This window comes from Nicotiana sylvestris, chromosome 9 (genome assembly GCF_000393655.2).
Source record: "Nicotiana sylvestris chromosome 9, ASM39365v2, whole genome shotgun sequence".
NCBI lineage: Eukaryota > Viridiplantae > Streptophyta > Magnoliopsida > Solanales > Solanaceae > Nicotiana > Nicotiana sylvestris.
The window spans coordinates 534091-550905 of NC_091065.1; the positions used below are offsets into that span (position 1 = coordinate 534091).

General features: G+C 35.5%; 2 protein-coding genes across 3 annotated transcripts; one reads left to right on the forward strand and one right to left on the reverse strand.

The window, feature by feature from the left end:
* The first annotated feature begins 5316 nt into the window (after window positions 1-5316).
* On the forward strand, window positions 5317-9655 carry LOC104242791 (D-amino-acid transaminase, chloroplastic). 2 transcript variants are annotated; one of them, XM_009797868.2, is made up of 5 exons: window positions 5317-5590; window positions 6255-6304; window positions 6500-6678; window positions 7733-8406; window positions 9204-9655. In XM_009797868.2, the coding sequence occupies exons 1-5, from the start codon at window positions 5419-5421 to the stop codon at window positions 9296-9298; spliced, it is 1170 nt and encodes a 389-aa protein (XP_009796170.1). In that variant the 5' UTR covers window positions 5317-5418; the 3' UTR covers window positions 9299-9655. The 2 variants fall into 2 exon arrangements, with proteins under 2 accessions (XP_009796170.1, XP_070012728.1); XM_070156627.1 differs by having other exon boundaries at window positions 7865-8406; window positions 9204-9413.
* Window positions 9656-15634: 5979 nt separating this feature from the next.
* LOC138876929 (uncharacterized) lies at window positions 15635-16063 on the reverse strand. Its single transcript, XM_070156185.1, has one exon. It carries the CDS (start codon window positions 16061-16063, stop codon window positions 15635-15637), a length of 429 nt encoding a protein of 142 aa, XP_070012286.1.
* Window positions 16064-16815: the final 752 nt, after the last annotated feature.

A 16815-nucleotide genomic window follows, 5' to 3' on the forward strand; every position in this document is an offset into this window, starting at 1 on the left:
TTTCCTGATATAATTTTATTTATTCCGGTTTGTAATAATTTGTAATAAATATTTGGGGCTGGTTAGTGAAAAAGGGTGGGTAACTATGTATGCAAAGGGTAGAAATCATGTCTTTAGGATTCTGCATATTTAACTTCACTTAGAAATCATGGCTATAGGATTTTGCATATTCAAACTTCACTTAGAAATCATGTCTATATGATTTTGCATATTTAACTTCACTTAGAAATCATGGTTATAGGATTTTGCATATTCAAATTACATCTAGAAATCATGTTTTATAGGATTCTGTATATTTAACTTCATATAGAAATCATGTCTATAGGATTCTGCATATTCAAACTTCACATAGAGACCATGCCTATAGAAACATTTTAAAACAAATTCTGCATCAAGATACCATGTCTATAAGGTTTTTAAAAAATCAGCAACGTATAGAAAGCATGCCTATAGGAGTTTCTAATAAAATCTGATTCGCTTCACTCAGTGTTAGATATAAATCAGTAATAATGGCTACTATCAGTCGCAGGACTTTCAATCAATTCGCTTAAATCCTACCTCTCTTTTAATAATCTGATTCTATCACTTAGCAAGTTTAACGAGTGTGCATTCAAATAGTTCATTTCGAGACTTACTGTTTCATTGCTTTCTGAATCTAGTAGATACCATGCTTATAGGATCGTTGTCCAACACTTAGGCAAGCCTTAGGGTAATAAATATAAACTGAATCTGTTTCTGTTAATAATTACAATCAGCAGGCAGGCTTGATTCGGACTTCTTATCTGAGTTATGTGATAAGCTAAAACTGTCTTAACGATTTCCTCTCACTTGTCTTTAATACCTTTTAAATCAGACCTAAATAGTATGTGTAAGTCATGCTAATTACGTGCTTCTTTGTTTAAGGAGGTATATCTGAGCCTTTGCTTGTTATATGCTTTCCCCAATTTGCAATACGTGTTTTGTATGTCGCCTTAGAGTTTTTTTGCTTTGAAGCTGCAAATAAGCCTAATATCCCTCCCTTTTAGGATTAGTAGTCCTAAATGCCTCCGGGACTGATAGTATCGGGGCGGGTAATAGCATGCAATAAGTAAACGAGACCAATCCGCGCTTTAAATACCTTAACGGGGTAGGAAGGGTAGATATGGACATGATGACCACGCGATAATGTCACGTGTAGCCCCTATTTGAGGAGTGATTATCGGGCATTGTGTGGGGTGATCCATATTGTTAATAAACCTAGGACCCCATTTCCCTTATTTCTTTTATCATTTCAACTCCTTCTTTAAAAAGTCAACCTTTTTTTGCTCTTCCAAACTTTGTTTGTTTGTAAACCATTATATGAAACCCCCTCTTATTTGAACCTTATTTGTCTACATGTTAATTGCACCCCAAATTCACAATAATTGTCTGGTCAGGAACCACACTAGTGGATTCTGAGGGGTGCCTAACACCTTCCCCTTGGAATAATTTCAAGCTCTTACCCTAATATCTGGTTATTCAAAATCAAACTATTTTGGTGTCCTAATGCACCCTAATTATTAGGTGGTGACTCTTCAAACGCAAACCCAATTCCCAAAAGGAATGAGTTGTCTCTCCAAATATCATAAACCCGATTTCGCTCTAGAAAAAGTGGGCACGACAATACATAGATCCTTGAAGGCAGTACTCTTCTGACCTGTCAACCCTTGCATGTTTTTCAACCGTCGTTCTAAGCTTTTCACTCTTTGGGTCATTTCTTCCTCTGCCATATTTCGGGCAGGCTTCTCAATGCTTGCAGGAATATCAAACAAGTACGAGTGGTACTTAGGAGAGTGGTATTGCTCTTGTTGGGTAGCAAATTGTAACTCATGACAAGGCTGTCATTGGCCATTGGCCCATGCTTGACACATTTTAGTCATTTGTTGTTTCAATATTCTATTTCCTCAAACACAGTAGACTCTTGTTGAACCCTCTAACCCTGAGTCTGTTGATCACAGCTTCGATGTCAGTTATCATTTTTCATTAGATCTTGTGTTGTCCGCTTACCACAAACCGACCATCTCAAACTTTCTTCACAATTCAAAACAAAAGACAAGTTAGAATGGACTCACTCAGTCCTTATTATTATCATCATTTTTTTCATTTTTTTTGTTGATCGAACTTGATGTGGGTTGCCTATGTATCATGTGGGAACATGAATCAAATCTTGCGTAGTTTGGGAAGATCGAAAATAAAGTGAATAAGCTAATTTCTTTTTTTGGATTTTGAATTTTCTTTTTGAATTTCTAGAAGAAAGACTTATAAAGAATAAAGAAAATATTTTTTGATTTCGATTTTTGTTTTTGGGGAATTTCAAAAGAAAAATTTCTAAAGAAGAAAGCAAATATTTTTGAATTTTTGGACTTCTATGTTAAAATTATGAAATAAAGCCTTCTAAGAAAATATATTTGAATCTTGAATTTTATTTTCAATTTTCGAAAGAAGAATGAAAATATTTTTGAATTTTGAGAAGAAATTAAAAGAAAATATTTCTATATTTTATTTTATTTTAAAAAAATTGGGTCTAAAGGAAAGACTTTTCCAAAGAAGGAAATAAAGAAAAATATCTTTGGATTTTTTGAAAATTATGGGCCGGAACCGATGAGGTTTGCCTACGTATCTCACATCCGGTGAGAATCAAACCCGCGTAGTTCGTCCATTTTGAGATAATTGGAAAAACATGCTATTGACTCACTTTCATATTTTTTTTTTTGAAATACACTTTCTTTTCCTAGACGAACCCAACCCCTGTGTTGAGTCCCCTAAGTCAAATGCACGTGATGCAAACTAACGTTCCTACTAGGGATCCGGTATGACGTAATGTTATTCTAGGTTTAAACCTGGGGTTGTGTTCTTGATCTAGCTTACCCGAGCGGACAACTCTAGCTGAAGAGGGAGCAACATACCGGGAGCACTAAAGTCTACCCAGCCTTGTTGCTTGCCCAACCCCGTTATTATTTGGTATAACTTCTACAGAAAAAAGCGGGCCACGCGAACATGTGCACCATTTTCAGAAGACTCAGAGGGGTGGCGTAAGAAGACAGTTATATACAATAATATCAAAGCAGTAAATAAGCAACAATTAGCACAATAGGTTCAAAAAATACAGTAATATCAACAATAAATAAAGTCAAGGAAAAATCATATTAACAAGCTCGAATATTTGAACCCTGAACCAGAAGTTCTAGGTTCTTGTCCCCAATAGAGTCGCCAGAGCTGTCACACCTCTTTTTTTCTACCCTGGAAGGGTATAAGGGAGTTTTTCTATTCTAAGTGACAATCAAAATGAGATTATTTATTTAAAAATCAGAGTCGCCGCTTGGGATAATTTATGGTGTCCCAAGTCACCAGTTAAAATCCCGAATCTAGGAAATTGACTCTATTTACTGTCTGCGAACACATAAATCCGGGTAAGGAATTTTGTTAACCGGGGAGAAGGTGTTAGGCATTCCCGGATTCCGTAATTTTAGCACGGTCGCTTTGATCATACTTGGCTTGTTAAATTATCTAATTACTCATTTTAGTACCTATGTGTATGTGCCTTTTTTAATTAAGAAACTATCCTAAAACAAGTCACGCGTACGTGTACTCATTTCGTTTGGCGCGTCAAAAAATTATGTCACGCGAACGTGTCCACACTCGATAACGCTTTATTACTATTAAGAACGTTTAGTCGAAGTTGCGCGAACGCATACCCCGATTTTGTTTTAAGATCGTAATTATGTCACACGAACGTGTACACAATCACAATTTATATTAAATCGCGCCTAAAGCAAGCCACGAATATTCATGGATTATTTATTCTAAAAATTAGTTTAAGATTATTGTGACGCCAAATTTATGAACAAGATATTATTGGGGTAAAAAGGCTAGCTAACATGATCTATTACTTGGCTAGATTCCTCATGGTCCGAAACCCACCTTATGGTCCATTCTTATTCCTTGCCAAGAAAGAAACAACTCCGATTTTTCCATCTACCCAATTAAAAGTATTTATTCAAGAAACAAGACTACATATATCACGATCGAAATAAAATTAATTAAAACAATTTAAATAAAAATTAAAACATGCCACTCAAACAACGTAGAATCACAAATCAACCAACACGTGCACCGAGCTATCATAACATAATAAAAATGAGAATGAAAATTGAGAAATGGACCTTTTATTGATGAACAAAGCTGAAAATTGCAAATCAATCGGGCTATGTCGATAGCAAACTCGAACAACCACTTCAAAATATATGTTGGACCTTGGACCGGAAAAACCTCGACAGAGGATATGATGCTTGTTCCCCAAGAGATTGACGCGCAAGTTAATTCTCAATGCTTCAAAAAGGAAATGTTCCTAGAAATCATCATCCATATAACGTGATGGTAACAAGTAGCCACCATTATTTTCCAACGCCAAAGATTCTTGGCTGTACACCAACAGCAGACATATGAGATTCAGGAAAAAGGAAGTCAGATTTTCATTCCTAGATTTTCGCCCCTAACAATCAGGAAAAAGGAAGTCAGATTGGGGTAAGGTAGCTGAAATCGGAAAATGAGAGGGAAGCCCGCTGTTCTTAGTTTAGAGTCTAGGTCTAGCAATTGAAAATTTGGGGTAAGATTTCTATAATTGGGTATTTTATATGGAGGTGGGAAGGGATGATGGCCATTGGATTAGAAGGAAATAGATGGCTAGGATTAAATCTTGCACTTAAATGGGCTAATGGGTTGGGAAGAATGGGCTAAGGGTAATTGGGTTGGACCATGTCTTTTGGATTTGAACTTAGGCTAAAAAGACCAAATAATACAATGTCTCTATAAAAATGTAAAAATCACTCTAAATTAAAATAAACTAATATAAAACTAAATACTACGAGTGAAACTAATTTTTTTGTATTTTCAAAAGTCATAATACTATAAATATAAATATACTAATTGACTTTAACCTAAAGATGAAAATATTTATTTATTTTTTTGTAAATTTTATTTTTTGTGATAAGATAAAATAAAAGAGTCAAAACTATTTAAAATAACGATATTAAACCTAAACTAAATATTTTACGCTAAAAATGTGTAAAATCTTGGGGAGTGTCAAAATTACATGTCTACATTACTCAGAGTAGCTAGTTGTGTACATCTATGCTTGTTTTGTAATGATTTCACTGGTGATTAATATAATATTTTAATTACAAAAAAATAAATAAATATTGAAGTTAGAATTAGGGATAAAACTAATATTTTCATATAACCGAACAAGGCTAAAGCCGAGGGACGTATTAAACAAACAATTGCAGTCCTATATTCAACGATAATTCTGTTTTCTTCTGTTTGGTTTAACAATGGCAAAACCATTACATATTTCAAGTTGTGCTCTTTTAATTCTCCATCCCACTCATAGAGCTAGCTACAATGGCTTCCTTGTCAACTATACCAAAACCCATATCCGACACCTCTTTTTTATTACCAAAATTAAGGGATTCCGTTATTTTTCTGAGGAACATCTCAGTTTCAGGACCAAAGATCAGACCTTTGACCCGATCCAATGTTTTCAAGAATTCAAATCAAACCCTGTTTTCCTCTGGTAAATTTGAAATATTTTTTGCTTAATTCTTTTATTTTGGTAGGGCAGAATGAAAGGAAAAAAAAAACTACATATTTGTCAGAGAATATTTTCTAGACATTAGCACTTTGATTGTAGGTCCTATGCTTTTTAAGTGTGGTTTAGCTGGAGATTTATACATTTAGAAAATATACAGAACTAATTGTATTTACATCATATTGGCATGAAATGAGTTTAAATGGAGTAACGTATTTAGTGAGAGTTCATATAGCCGACCCCAACTTGTTTTGGACTGAGGTATAGTAGTTAATGTTGTGTTATTTTGGTAATTGGGGTTATGTATATTCCAATTATTTCTCAAAGTTGTTAAATAATTTGGCTTAAGCAACTCTCGTTAGTGTTCCGAGTTTTTGGTTTATTGATGGTTAGCAGTTATTGAAGGATAGCCTTGGAGCAACGATCAAATTGTCTCCATGTGACCTATAGGTCACGGTTTCCAGCCGTAGAATCATCCATTGATGCTTGCATCAGGGTAGGTTGCCTACATCACACCCCCTTGGGTGCGGCCCTTCTCCGAACCCTGCGTAAACCCGAGATGCTTTGTGCACCGGGCTGTCCTTCGATGGTTAGCTGTTATTAGAAGTTTAATATGAGCTAATACTAAAATGGTTGTTTGGTGTTGCAGAAGGACAGTGTAGTCCAACGTTTGATGTCCCACTTCTTTCTTCCTCAGAGGTCTGTCTTCTTTTTATGTTCTTATTGTTTATGTAAAGACATAGTAATTGTTTGTAAAGCTGCAGAAACAGAACTTGAATACTACCTGCCTCCGGAATTTACTACTCATCTGTTCCATTTCATGTGATTGTGTTTGAATGGACACGTAATTTAAGAAAGAAAAAAAGACTTTTGACTTTTGTTTTCCGTGTAAAGGTTATTGAGAGAATGAGAACAAGTCGAGAAAGTCAAGAAACCAAGCAGCTTTATTTGGCAATGTACTCTAGCGTCTTCGGTGGAATCACAACTGATACAGCTGCCATGGTGATCCCCATGGACGATCACATGGTTCATAGAGGACATGGAGTTTTTGATACCGCTGCCATTATGGATGGGTTAGTATTTCTAACTCTATGGGTTAAGCCATTTAATTTTGGTTCTTTATCTTTCTTCCATCAAGGTTGATTTATGATGTAGATTTTCGTTCCTTTATGTAACATCAATCAAGTCTTGGAAAGGCCTATTAGGATACCTAGAGATTTAGCTACACTTGGTTACAGTGGCAATAACAACAACAACAACAACATACCCAGTGTAGTCCCACAAGCGGAGTCTGGGGAGGGTAGAAGTACGCGGACCTTACCCCTGCCTTTAAACACTTGGTTACAGTGGCGAAGCTAGAATTTTCATTAGGGGAAGTCAAAATGTAAAGAAGTAAACCACCAAAGAAGCCAAGGGGAGTCAATATATAGATATACATAAAATTGAATTTTTACTTAGCTACACAATGTAATTTTTCGGCAAAGGGGTGTTGACACACCTTGTTTACATGTGGCTTGGCCACTGTTTGGTTATTTTAAGCACATATCCAAGTGGTCATGCTCATGCATCTCCTTGATGAAATTTGTCCTCCTACTGAATTCGATGACAAGTTCATTGTTTAATACTGTCAATTTACTATCTTGTAGTTTTCCGTTGAAATATTCTGTTTGGGTCTGTCTAATTTGTCGATAGTAAAGAGTTATTTTAAACCCTTTTATATTGCGTGTGTTTTCTACTTATAAGTTGAGATAATATGAGATCTGGTTTTTTGGCAAATAGAACATAACTTGGTTGTATGTCTAACTTGCCAAATTTCTTGTCCTTTACACGCAATTACCTCTTCTAGTTCTATGTTGGGAAAATGTCTGTTTATAGGATTAGATCACAACTCCAAACTGTGGAGCTAATTGTATTTCTCTTACGTTCGATGTTGGACAAATGCCTAGTTATAGGAACTTATATGAGCAACTTTAAAGTGTGGAACTAATTGTACTTTACATGACTGTGAACTGGTAAATCTGTAAATGTTTTTCTTGGTTAGTTGTCAGCGAACAAAAATGAGAAGCTACAGGTTAGATGAAATTCTTAGGCGTTGCTTTATTCTTCTTATATTTTATCTACCCTCAGATACCTTTATGAGTTGGACCAACACCTCGATCGCTTCCTGAGATCTGCAGCCATGGCCAAAATACAAATTCCTTTTGATAGGGAAATTATTAGAAGAATTCTCATTCGTACAGTAAGTGTTTCCCAGTGCAGAAAAGGCTCTCTAAGATACTGGCTGTCGGCGGGACCCGGTGATTTCCAACTATCTCCATCGGGCTGTCCTCGAGCAGTTCTTTATGCCATTGTAATACAAGATCAATCACCCCCCGATCACAGGGGAATCAGAGTTGTAACTTCATCCATCCCAATAAAACCCCCACAGTTTGCCGTCATGAAAAGCGTAAACTATCTGCCAAATGCACTTTCCAAAATGGAAGCAGAAGAAAATGATGCATATGCAGCAATTTGGTTGGATGGCGATGGCTTTGTCGCAGAGGGACCAAACATGAATGTGGCTTTTGTTACAAAGGAAAAGGAACTTCTGATGCCTAGTTTTGACAAAATTCTCAGTGGCTGTACGGCTAAAAGAGTTCTGGTTCTTGCAGCAAAGCTAGTAAAAGAAGGTAAACTTCGGGGCATTAGAGTAGATAACGTGTCGGTAGAGGATGGGAAAAGAGCAGAGGAGATGATGCTAATTGGCAGTGGTGTTCTTGTTCGCTCGGTGGTGCAGTGGGATGAAGAAATTATAGGTGATGGTAAGCCTTTCTATGCCGCCTTTCTCAGTTTCTTTGCTTCCATCGAAACAATGAGCTTTGCACTGTTACAATTGTCTTTTTATGGTCAGTAACTTAATTTTCTTATATCCTTACATCTGTTTAAAACTTTTTCATCCAAGCACATAGAAGCGTATTTCAACCGGTAATGAATAATGGATGCTCTCCTTGTCATGTTGGAAGCTCAAATGCTCAATTTTGAACTTGACTTCTAAATAATATTTGGACAACGATCACAAAGGATGAACATCCCATGCTATTCCCTTATCTCTTTGTCACGTTGGTAGCTCGAAAACAGAATTTTGAACTTGACTTCTTAATAATATTTGGACAACGATCACAAAGGACGAGCATCTCATACTATTCTTTCATGTTCAGCATATAAAGAATAATCTCCTTGCTGTGGAGTGTGCCATTATTATCCATAGTAACCGTTATGCCCATGATGCATTTTCAGACCTGAAGTGTAAACTTTAGCCAATTTGCTATGGTTTTGCTCCAAATATGATATTTCAAAATTCGAACAGGAAGAAACATTTCTTAATTTCGGGGTCCAAAGAAAGTAATGTTTGACAAACTGAGACTAGACAGATATTAGATACCAATATTTGTTCACTCATTGTCGCTCTTTCTAAATAGCAGTCCCATCTAAATCTTGTTTCAGAAGCATGCAAGAGTGACATATAAATGTACGATCGTTGAAGTAGTTGTAACATGAGTTTAGCTGTTTTACTTGATTGTATTCTCATTTACTTTCTGCTTCTTCCTCGTTACTGTAGGTAGAGAAGGTCCTGTGACACAAGCTTTGCTAAATCTTCTTTTGGAGGATATGAAGTCAGGGCCTGCATCAGTGCGAGTTCGCGTTCCCTATTAAAACGGATAGCATATCTTCACTTGCAATATGGTGGTTGGAAATTCAAGATTCAACAATCTCAACTCTTGATTAGGAATTGCTGCTGCTACTCTGAGCCGATGGTCTATCGGAAACAGCCTCTCTACCTCTCCAGGTAGGGGTAAAGTCTGCGTACACACTACCCTCCCCAGACCCCACTTGTGGGATTATACTGGGTATGTTGTTGTTGTTGCTGCTGCTACTACTGCTACTATAGAAATGTTTCTCAGATAGCTTTACTAGAATAAGCTTTGCTCTCTTATTTTCTTCATAATAGTTGTACTATGGCCAAAGATTATTTCTTCATAAAGTTCTTTCCGAGTGCCCCATTGGACTTTATATTTAAGGGTTCCAAGCAAAAAATATGACCATTTTCTATATATATACGTACACTTATATATTCAGAATTTTTGACGAAGTTAATAGGGTCCGGTGACCCCTCTCCTATAAGCGTAGGTCCACCTCTGGTTCGGGCCAATTATTATTTCCATTGGAAATGAGTCTAAGTTCTTTGCATTTTCATAGATGAATTTTTTTTGATTCACTGATGAATATTTGAGAAATGTCCAATATCGTTTCCAGTCCATCAAGAGAAAAAAGTATGAGAACCAACAATAAGGGAATCAAAACCAATAAAAAAGAAAATTTCCATATGGAGAGTCAAGAAATGTGAGAAAATCTATTCAAAATGGTCTAATTAAGAAGTTGAGGTAATAAAATTTCTGTTCAGACCAATTCTTACAAAAAATTATTTCAAGAATTGAAGGTGAGAAATTAGAATCTATCTGGAAGCGTTCATCTATATCTATCTATATTATTATAAAAGCATGAATACAATATCGGTTTACAAAAATGACCTTATAATATTAAGTATAATAACTCATGATAAAAGGACATAATCGGAATTCCAGATATTAGTCTTATAATCCTATTAATTTTAGGATATAATACTACATGTTAATATTCAGGACTATAAAATTAACAAAATTTTTGCTATTAAATCTTTCCTTATTGAACTAGGTAAGAGTTCTTAAATAAAACATTAAATTTAACCTTGTATTGGAAGAACTTAAAGAGTGAACGGTCTAACGATGTATGGAAAGGCTTTGAAAAAAATTGAATTTTAAAAAATAGAAAGATTATAAACTCAAGAGTCCACTTTGACTCAACGTTTTAAAAACTAATAATAGTATATATATATATTTTACCTTCTTTATTTATATTAGAGATTGAAGGAATATTTTTTTGTACTTTGAACAAAATACCGTTCCTTCATAAAAGTTATAGTTGCATTTTATGTCGATTTTAATTAAAATTAATTTATTTTATTTGTTGTTGGATCTTCATGATTTTTTCTATCTTTAATTATTTAAATAGAATCAACATTTAACATTTATAGAAAATTTTATTTACTTTTCATCTCATAAATAAAACATGTTGTTTAATGTAAAATCTACGTGAGTTTTCAACATTGAATAGTTATTGATGGGGTATATACACAATGCACATACCGAGATTAATCTATCCTTACTTATTTTTATTTTCATGTATTTTGAAATATGGTAAGTAAATAAAAAATTCTTAAAAATTACATCGTGACTCAAAGCTAATGTCCTGTACTAATGATAAGTAACCTAACTTGTCGGTTTATAAAAATAACCTTATAATATCAAGTATAATAACTCATAATAAAAGGCCAAATCGGAATTCTAGATATTAGCCTTATAATCCTATTAGTTTTAGGACATAATACTACACGTTAGGAATCCGATTAGTATAGTTACTTTCGGACTACCTAATTCATATAAAATTGATCAAGTAAATATCTTTAGTTATGTAATTCTATTACTTTTAGGATATGCTTCTTATTATTACTAATTTAATTTGAAAACGTATTGTAATATCCTATTACTAATTTAATTTGAGAATAATTATATTGTCCAAATCTATTTAGAAAAAAGAGAGCCTATATTATTATAAAAGAATAAATACAATATTAATATACCAAAGTAGCCCTAAAATATTAAACGGAAGAACTCATAGGGAAAAGACATAACTGAAATAACTGACTACAATACCTTCTATGTTAATTTTTAATATTTAAGATTTATAAATTAAAAAAAAAAATTGGACTATTGAATACTTACTAAACATATGTGGGAAGTTTTAATAAAATCAATTTCATAAGAATCCTCTATATTGACAATACATTATTACTCCATAATATTCAATACCAAAAAAATTAATATTAAATGGACCGCATAAAGAGTTGAAATTGAGGGGAAAAAATATCCCCACGATAATGTATTTTTATATTATATTTGAACTATTTTCCTACTCAAATAATATAGTTTTTATCAATTTTTCGTGTAATATTAAAAATAACCAATTATTAAACAACAACTAAGATTTTTTTTTTTTTTGGTAATTGACTTTTTTCATTACCAGGGAAAATATTTACAAGTAAATCAAACTCTTACATATTATCCTACTTTCCTATACTTCACCCCTTCCCATTTTCCTATTATTTATACATTTCCTACCTATTACAATGGATACCAGTCTAGTCTATGTAGGATTTTCTATGTATGTCTACTACTTCGACAATGAAGCTCTTGTATAATCTTCTTACATATTACCTCCCACCCTTTTGTCTTAGGTTGAAAAGTTCGAGCATTCCTTTCTTGCCATACATAGTACACTGTTGCTGCTAGTGCCATTTTGTATAACTCAGTTGTTGTTGTTTTCCTCTTAGTCCACATCTCAGCCCATCGTAATTCCTCATCCCGGCCATTTACTAATCTTTTAATCCTTTGTCATGCTAACAATGTGCTCCATAATGTATGCATATGAGAATTCAAAGAACAAATGCTGTATGAATTCATTAGCTTGCTTGCATAGGACACATTCTTGATCCATTTGCACTCCCAAGCTCTGTATTCTATCTCTTGTGTATAATTTCCCATGTGCTGCCATAGTTAGTATAAAAATCCACCTGGGGCATCCTGTGTTGTGACAGACAACTCTTCTCCAACTGACTTTGTCAAATCTTCCTCGCAGTCTGTGATATATGTTTTTGATCGAACAGTTATTCATCTTTATGATATCATCATAGCTGAAGCCTGTTTCCATAAATGTCTTCTTTGCTTTCATGATCTTGCTCACCATCCAAGATGTTTGTTTCAGCTGAGTTTCCCATATGTGTCTGTCTTTGATATAGTAACTATGCATCCATTGTATCCATAACTTCTTCTTTTCTTTGCAAAGATTCCAGTATTGTTTACATATGGCAGCTTTGTTCCAGATGATTATGTTCATAATATTGAATCCCCCAGCAGACTTGGGTAGACAAACTTTCTCCCATGCTAATAGAGCCTTCTTTGAAACACTTCCTTCTCTTGTCCACAAAAAACTTCTACATATTGCTTCAATTAGCTTTGTGATCTTTTTAGGGAGCACAAAGATTTGTGCCCAGTAGGTCTGGATAGAGAACAAAATACTCTTTATCAGTTGAATCCTTCCAGCATAGGATAGAAATTTGGCAGTCCATGAAGTTATTCTGCCCACTATCTTATCAATTAGAGGATGGCATTGTACTATGAATATTCTTTTTGAACTTAATGGGCACCTAGATATCTTACTGGTAGTTCCCCTCTCTGAATTCCTAGAAATTCTAGGATTTCCTCTTGAGCAGCTTGTGAGACCCCTCCAAAGAATATAGAACTCTTGTTTTTATTGATCACCAGACCAGAAGCTTTTGAGAACTCCATAAAGCAATGGAACAATAGCTTAAATGATCCTCTATCACCCCTGCAAAACAATAAAAGATCATCAGCAAAACCAAGTTGCATGATTTGCATCTTTGCACACTTGGGATGATAGTTGAAGTCTAGGATATGATTCAGTGTCTTTAAGATCCCTGTTAAGTATTCCATTGCCAGCACAAACAAGAATGGAGACATTGGGTCTCCTTGCCTCAACCCCTTCTTAGCTTCAAAAGGCTTTGTCAGATTTCCATTAATCACAACTATATAAGTAACAATTTCCATACAAGCCATAATCCATCTCACAAATTGGTTTGGGAAGGCCAAAGCATTCAGCACTTGTTCCATGAATGGCCATTCAATTGAATCATAAGCTTTTTGCATATCCAATTTCATCATGCATCTAGGTGATACCCCTCTCCTTCCATATCCTTTCACTAGTTCATGACTCAGGACAATGCTATCAGTAATTACTCTACCAGGCACAAATGTAGACTGAGTGTTGTCAATTAGTGTATCCATAACTCCTTGCAACCTCATAGTTAATACCTTGGAGATCACTTTGTATAATACAGGGCAACATGAGATAGGTCTATATTTTTTAACACTAACAGGATTCCTGACCTTAGGGACTAAAGTGATTGCTGTGCAATTGACAGGTCTGTACATATAGGTTGTTTCAAAGAATACCAATACAGCCTGTGTTATATCCTCTCCTACAATTTGCCAGGCTTTCTTAAAGAACACAACATTAAACCCATCATAACTTGGAGCTTTTAGGTCACTGATGTCCTTCAGAGCCGCCCATACTTCTTCCTTGGTTACTAGCTTGATCAGCTGTATCTGTTGTTCCCTATTTAATTTTGCACCCATCTTCATAACATTTGGGTTGATAGCCGGGATACTTTCAGCTCTTGACCCCAGTAGCTTCTTGTAGTACCCTAATATTTCTGCTTCTATATCATCCTCCATTACAAGTTGAGCTCCCCCATCATTTGTTAGACTTTGGATTCCATTCAAGTGGTTCCTATTCTTCATTTGTGCAAATAAATAGGCTGAGTTTGAATCCCCCAGTTTCAACCATTGTACTCTGGATCTTTGTTTGTATATACTTTCTTCAATCTTTCCCCATTTTTCTAACTTACACTTCAATGCTTTCTCTTTCTCAACCAGCTCCTTATTCTGTAGTTTAAAGCTCATTTGCTCTTGCACCCCCTGCAGCTCCCTCCTAACCTCCTTTATCCTTTCATCTACCCCTTTATAGTGTTGTATGTTTATTATTTTGATTACCTCCTTTACACTTTTAAGATTATTCCATACTGCCTGCATTATCCATGTTGTGCTCCTTTCCTTCCAAGCTATCTCAATTTGTTGCATGAATTGTGGGTGATCAGTAATGCAATTAAAAAATCCGAATGGCCTATTCTTCTTTCCTTGTACCTGAGTAATCACTAGCTTCAGTGATGAATGGTTAGATACTAGTGGTTCTAGCACCTGCACTTTCACATTTGGCATTGTCATCATCCAGTTGACATTTATAAGTCCACTGTCTATCCTACTATAGGTATGGTTGTTAGTCCATGTGTAACTCCTTCCCACATATTGTAATTCATTCATCCCTGTGTCCCTCATATACTCTTTGAAGTCTTTTCTTTCCATCTCTTGTACCTCAGATCCATATTGTCTGTCTTGAGGATGTAAAGCAGCATTATAATCCCCCATAGCTAGCCAAGGACCCTGCTGGATGCTATGAATTTATCTCATCTTACTCCATAGCTTCAATCTGTCTTTAATAGTATGTAGGCCATATATTGCTGAAAATCCAAACATGACTGCTTTTGAGATAATTTTGATTTGACCATGTATCAATTGCTCATCTACTTCCACTGGTTCAAATGTATATATCCTAGGGTCCCAAATTACCCAGATTCTGCACTTGTGACTCGCACTAACATTGGATATCCATTTCCATCTTTGTGCTCTTTTACTCTGTGTTCTACTAATGCTATAATTGCTTTATTATTCCCTTTTATAAACTCCTTTATCTCCTTTTGCTTATATGTTTTATTCAACCCCCTAACATTCCATGTTATCACACTCATACAAGTATAAAATAGGGATGGTGATACAGTTCCTGCACCTCTGAGTTCCTCATCTGCATTTTGCTTATACCTGGTTCATCATGTGTTTGGTCCTTTGCCAAACTTTGGAATCCATTGCTTCCAGATAGTTCCTGCTCCTCAAGTTGTTTAGCCTTAGCTGCCCTAGCTGCTGATTTTCCTAGGACTGTTATCCACCCCTCATCCTTTTCTTGTGCATCTTTGTCTTTTGATTCTGGCTCTGATTGCTGAGTAGTCTCAGTTATTTTTTGTTGTTCATGCACCTTCTTCTCATTTCCACCATCTGTATCTGTTCTGAGCCAGACTTGCTTATTTTTGATCATTTTCCTCTGCTGAATCATCCTTTGTGGTCGTGCTGTTTTAATCTCAGCACAATCATGCCCTATTTTCAAACACTTTGTACAGTATTTTGGCTCCCAGTCATTAGTAACTTCCTACTGAATTAGCCTCCCCTTAGGGTCTTGTAGCTTCACAGACCCAGGTACAGCTTTAGTGATATCCATTTCAATTAGCATTCGTGCATAAGAAATCCTAATTGAGCCAGTGGTGCATTCATTAGCATATACCGGGTTCCCCAATATACTACCTATCTTGCTTAATGTTTTCATACTCCAACAATTGATAGGTAGATTAGAGAATTCCACCCATAAGGGAATAGTTTTCAGAACTTCATCTTGAACATTGAAATCTTCTAACCATGCTTTCATGATTATGGGCTTGTTGTTGACTGTGTGAGGTCTAGAGTATAGCACCTGGTCTCTTTCCTCCAAATTGCTAAATCTTATCACAAAATATCCTTCATTATGGTAGTAGATCTGCGGTTTCACTGAGAATTTACCCACTGAGCTCAGGAATCTATCCATTGCTCCAATAATAGGCGTTTACCCAATCACATATAGGACAATAGTAGATCTCCATTTCTCAGTTTCTAGTTCAACATCTTTAATTTCTAACTTCGCTGTTTTCTTGCCATTTTGGACTACCGTGGCTATGAACGGTAAATTCATACCTTTCATGGCCAATTTGTTACCTACCACCACATTTGCCCAGGATTAATTCCTCTGCTCATTCCTTGTCTCACCTTTTTCTCCACTTCCAACAGTACTTGAGATGCATGGTACTGTTCCATTATTGATTGGTTTTATAACTCGTGTTTGCGCTTTCTCGTTCCCAGATCCACCGCCTACAGCTTGTACAACTACAGGTGTAACAACAACTTCTTTCGATTTGCCTTTATCCAGTGATAGATTTGCTTCCTCCTTGCTTAGCTCGCTATGCATGCTCCTAGGAGTGCAATTTCCAGTTGGTTCTTCAATTCGTATCCCTTTTGGTGACACAAACAATTCTAATACAACATTCCTTGTTTCTGTAGATCGATGGCCGTTGATTGGAATCTTCGTCTGGTTTTTCTTAGGTCTGCCTCTCCCTTCCATGACTTCCAAGTGCATGTTAGCTAGGCCACGTTAACGTGCGCCGGGAGAGAATGTTTACGGAGATAGTTACACAACTAAGAAAATATTTAAGAATATAAATGTATGAGAAAAAGAAAAAAAATTGGTTGGTAAGAGTCAATATCACTAGTGATTCTATAGACATAAAGATCCAAAAGTGAAAT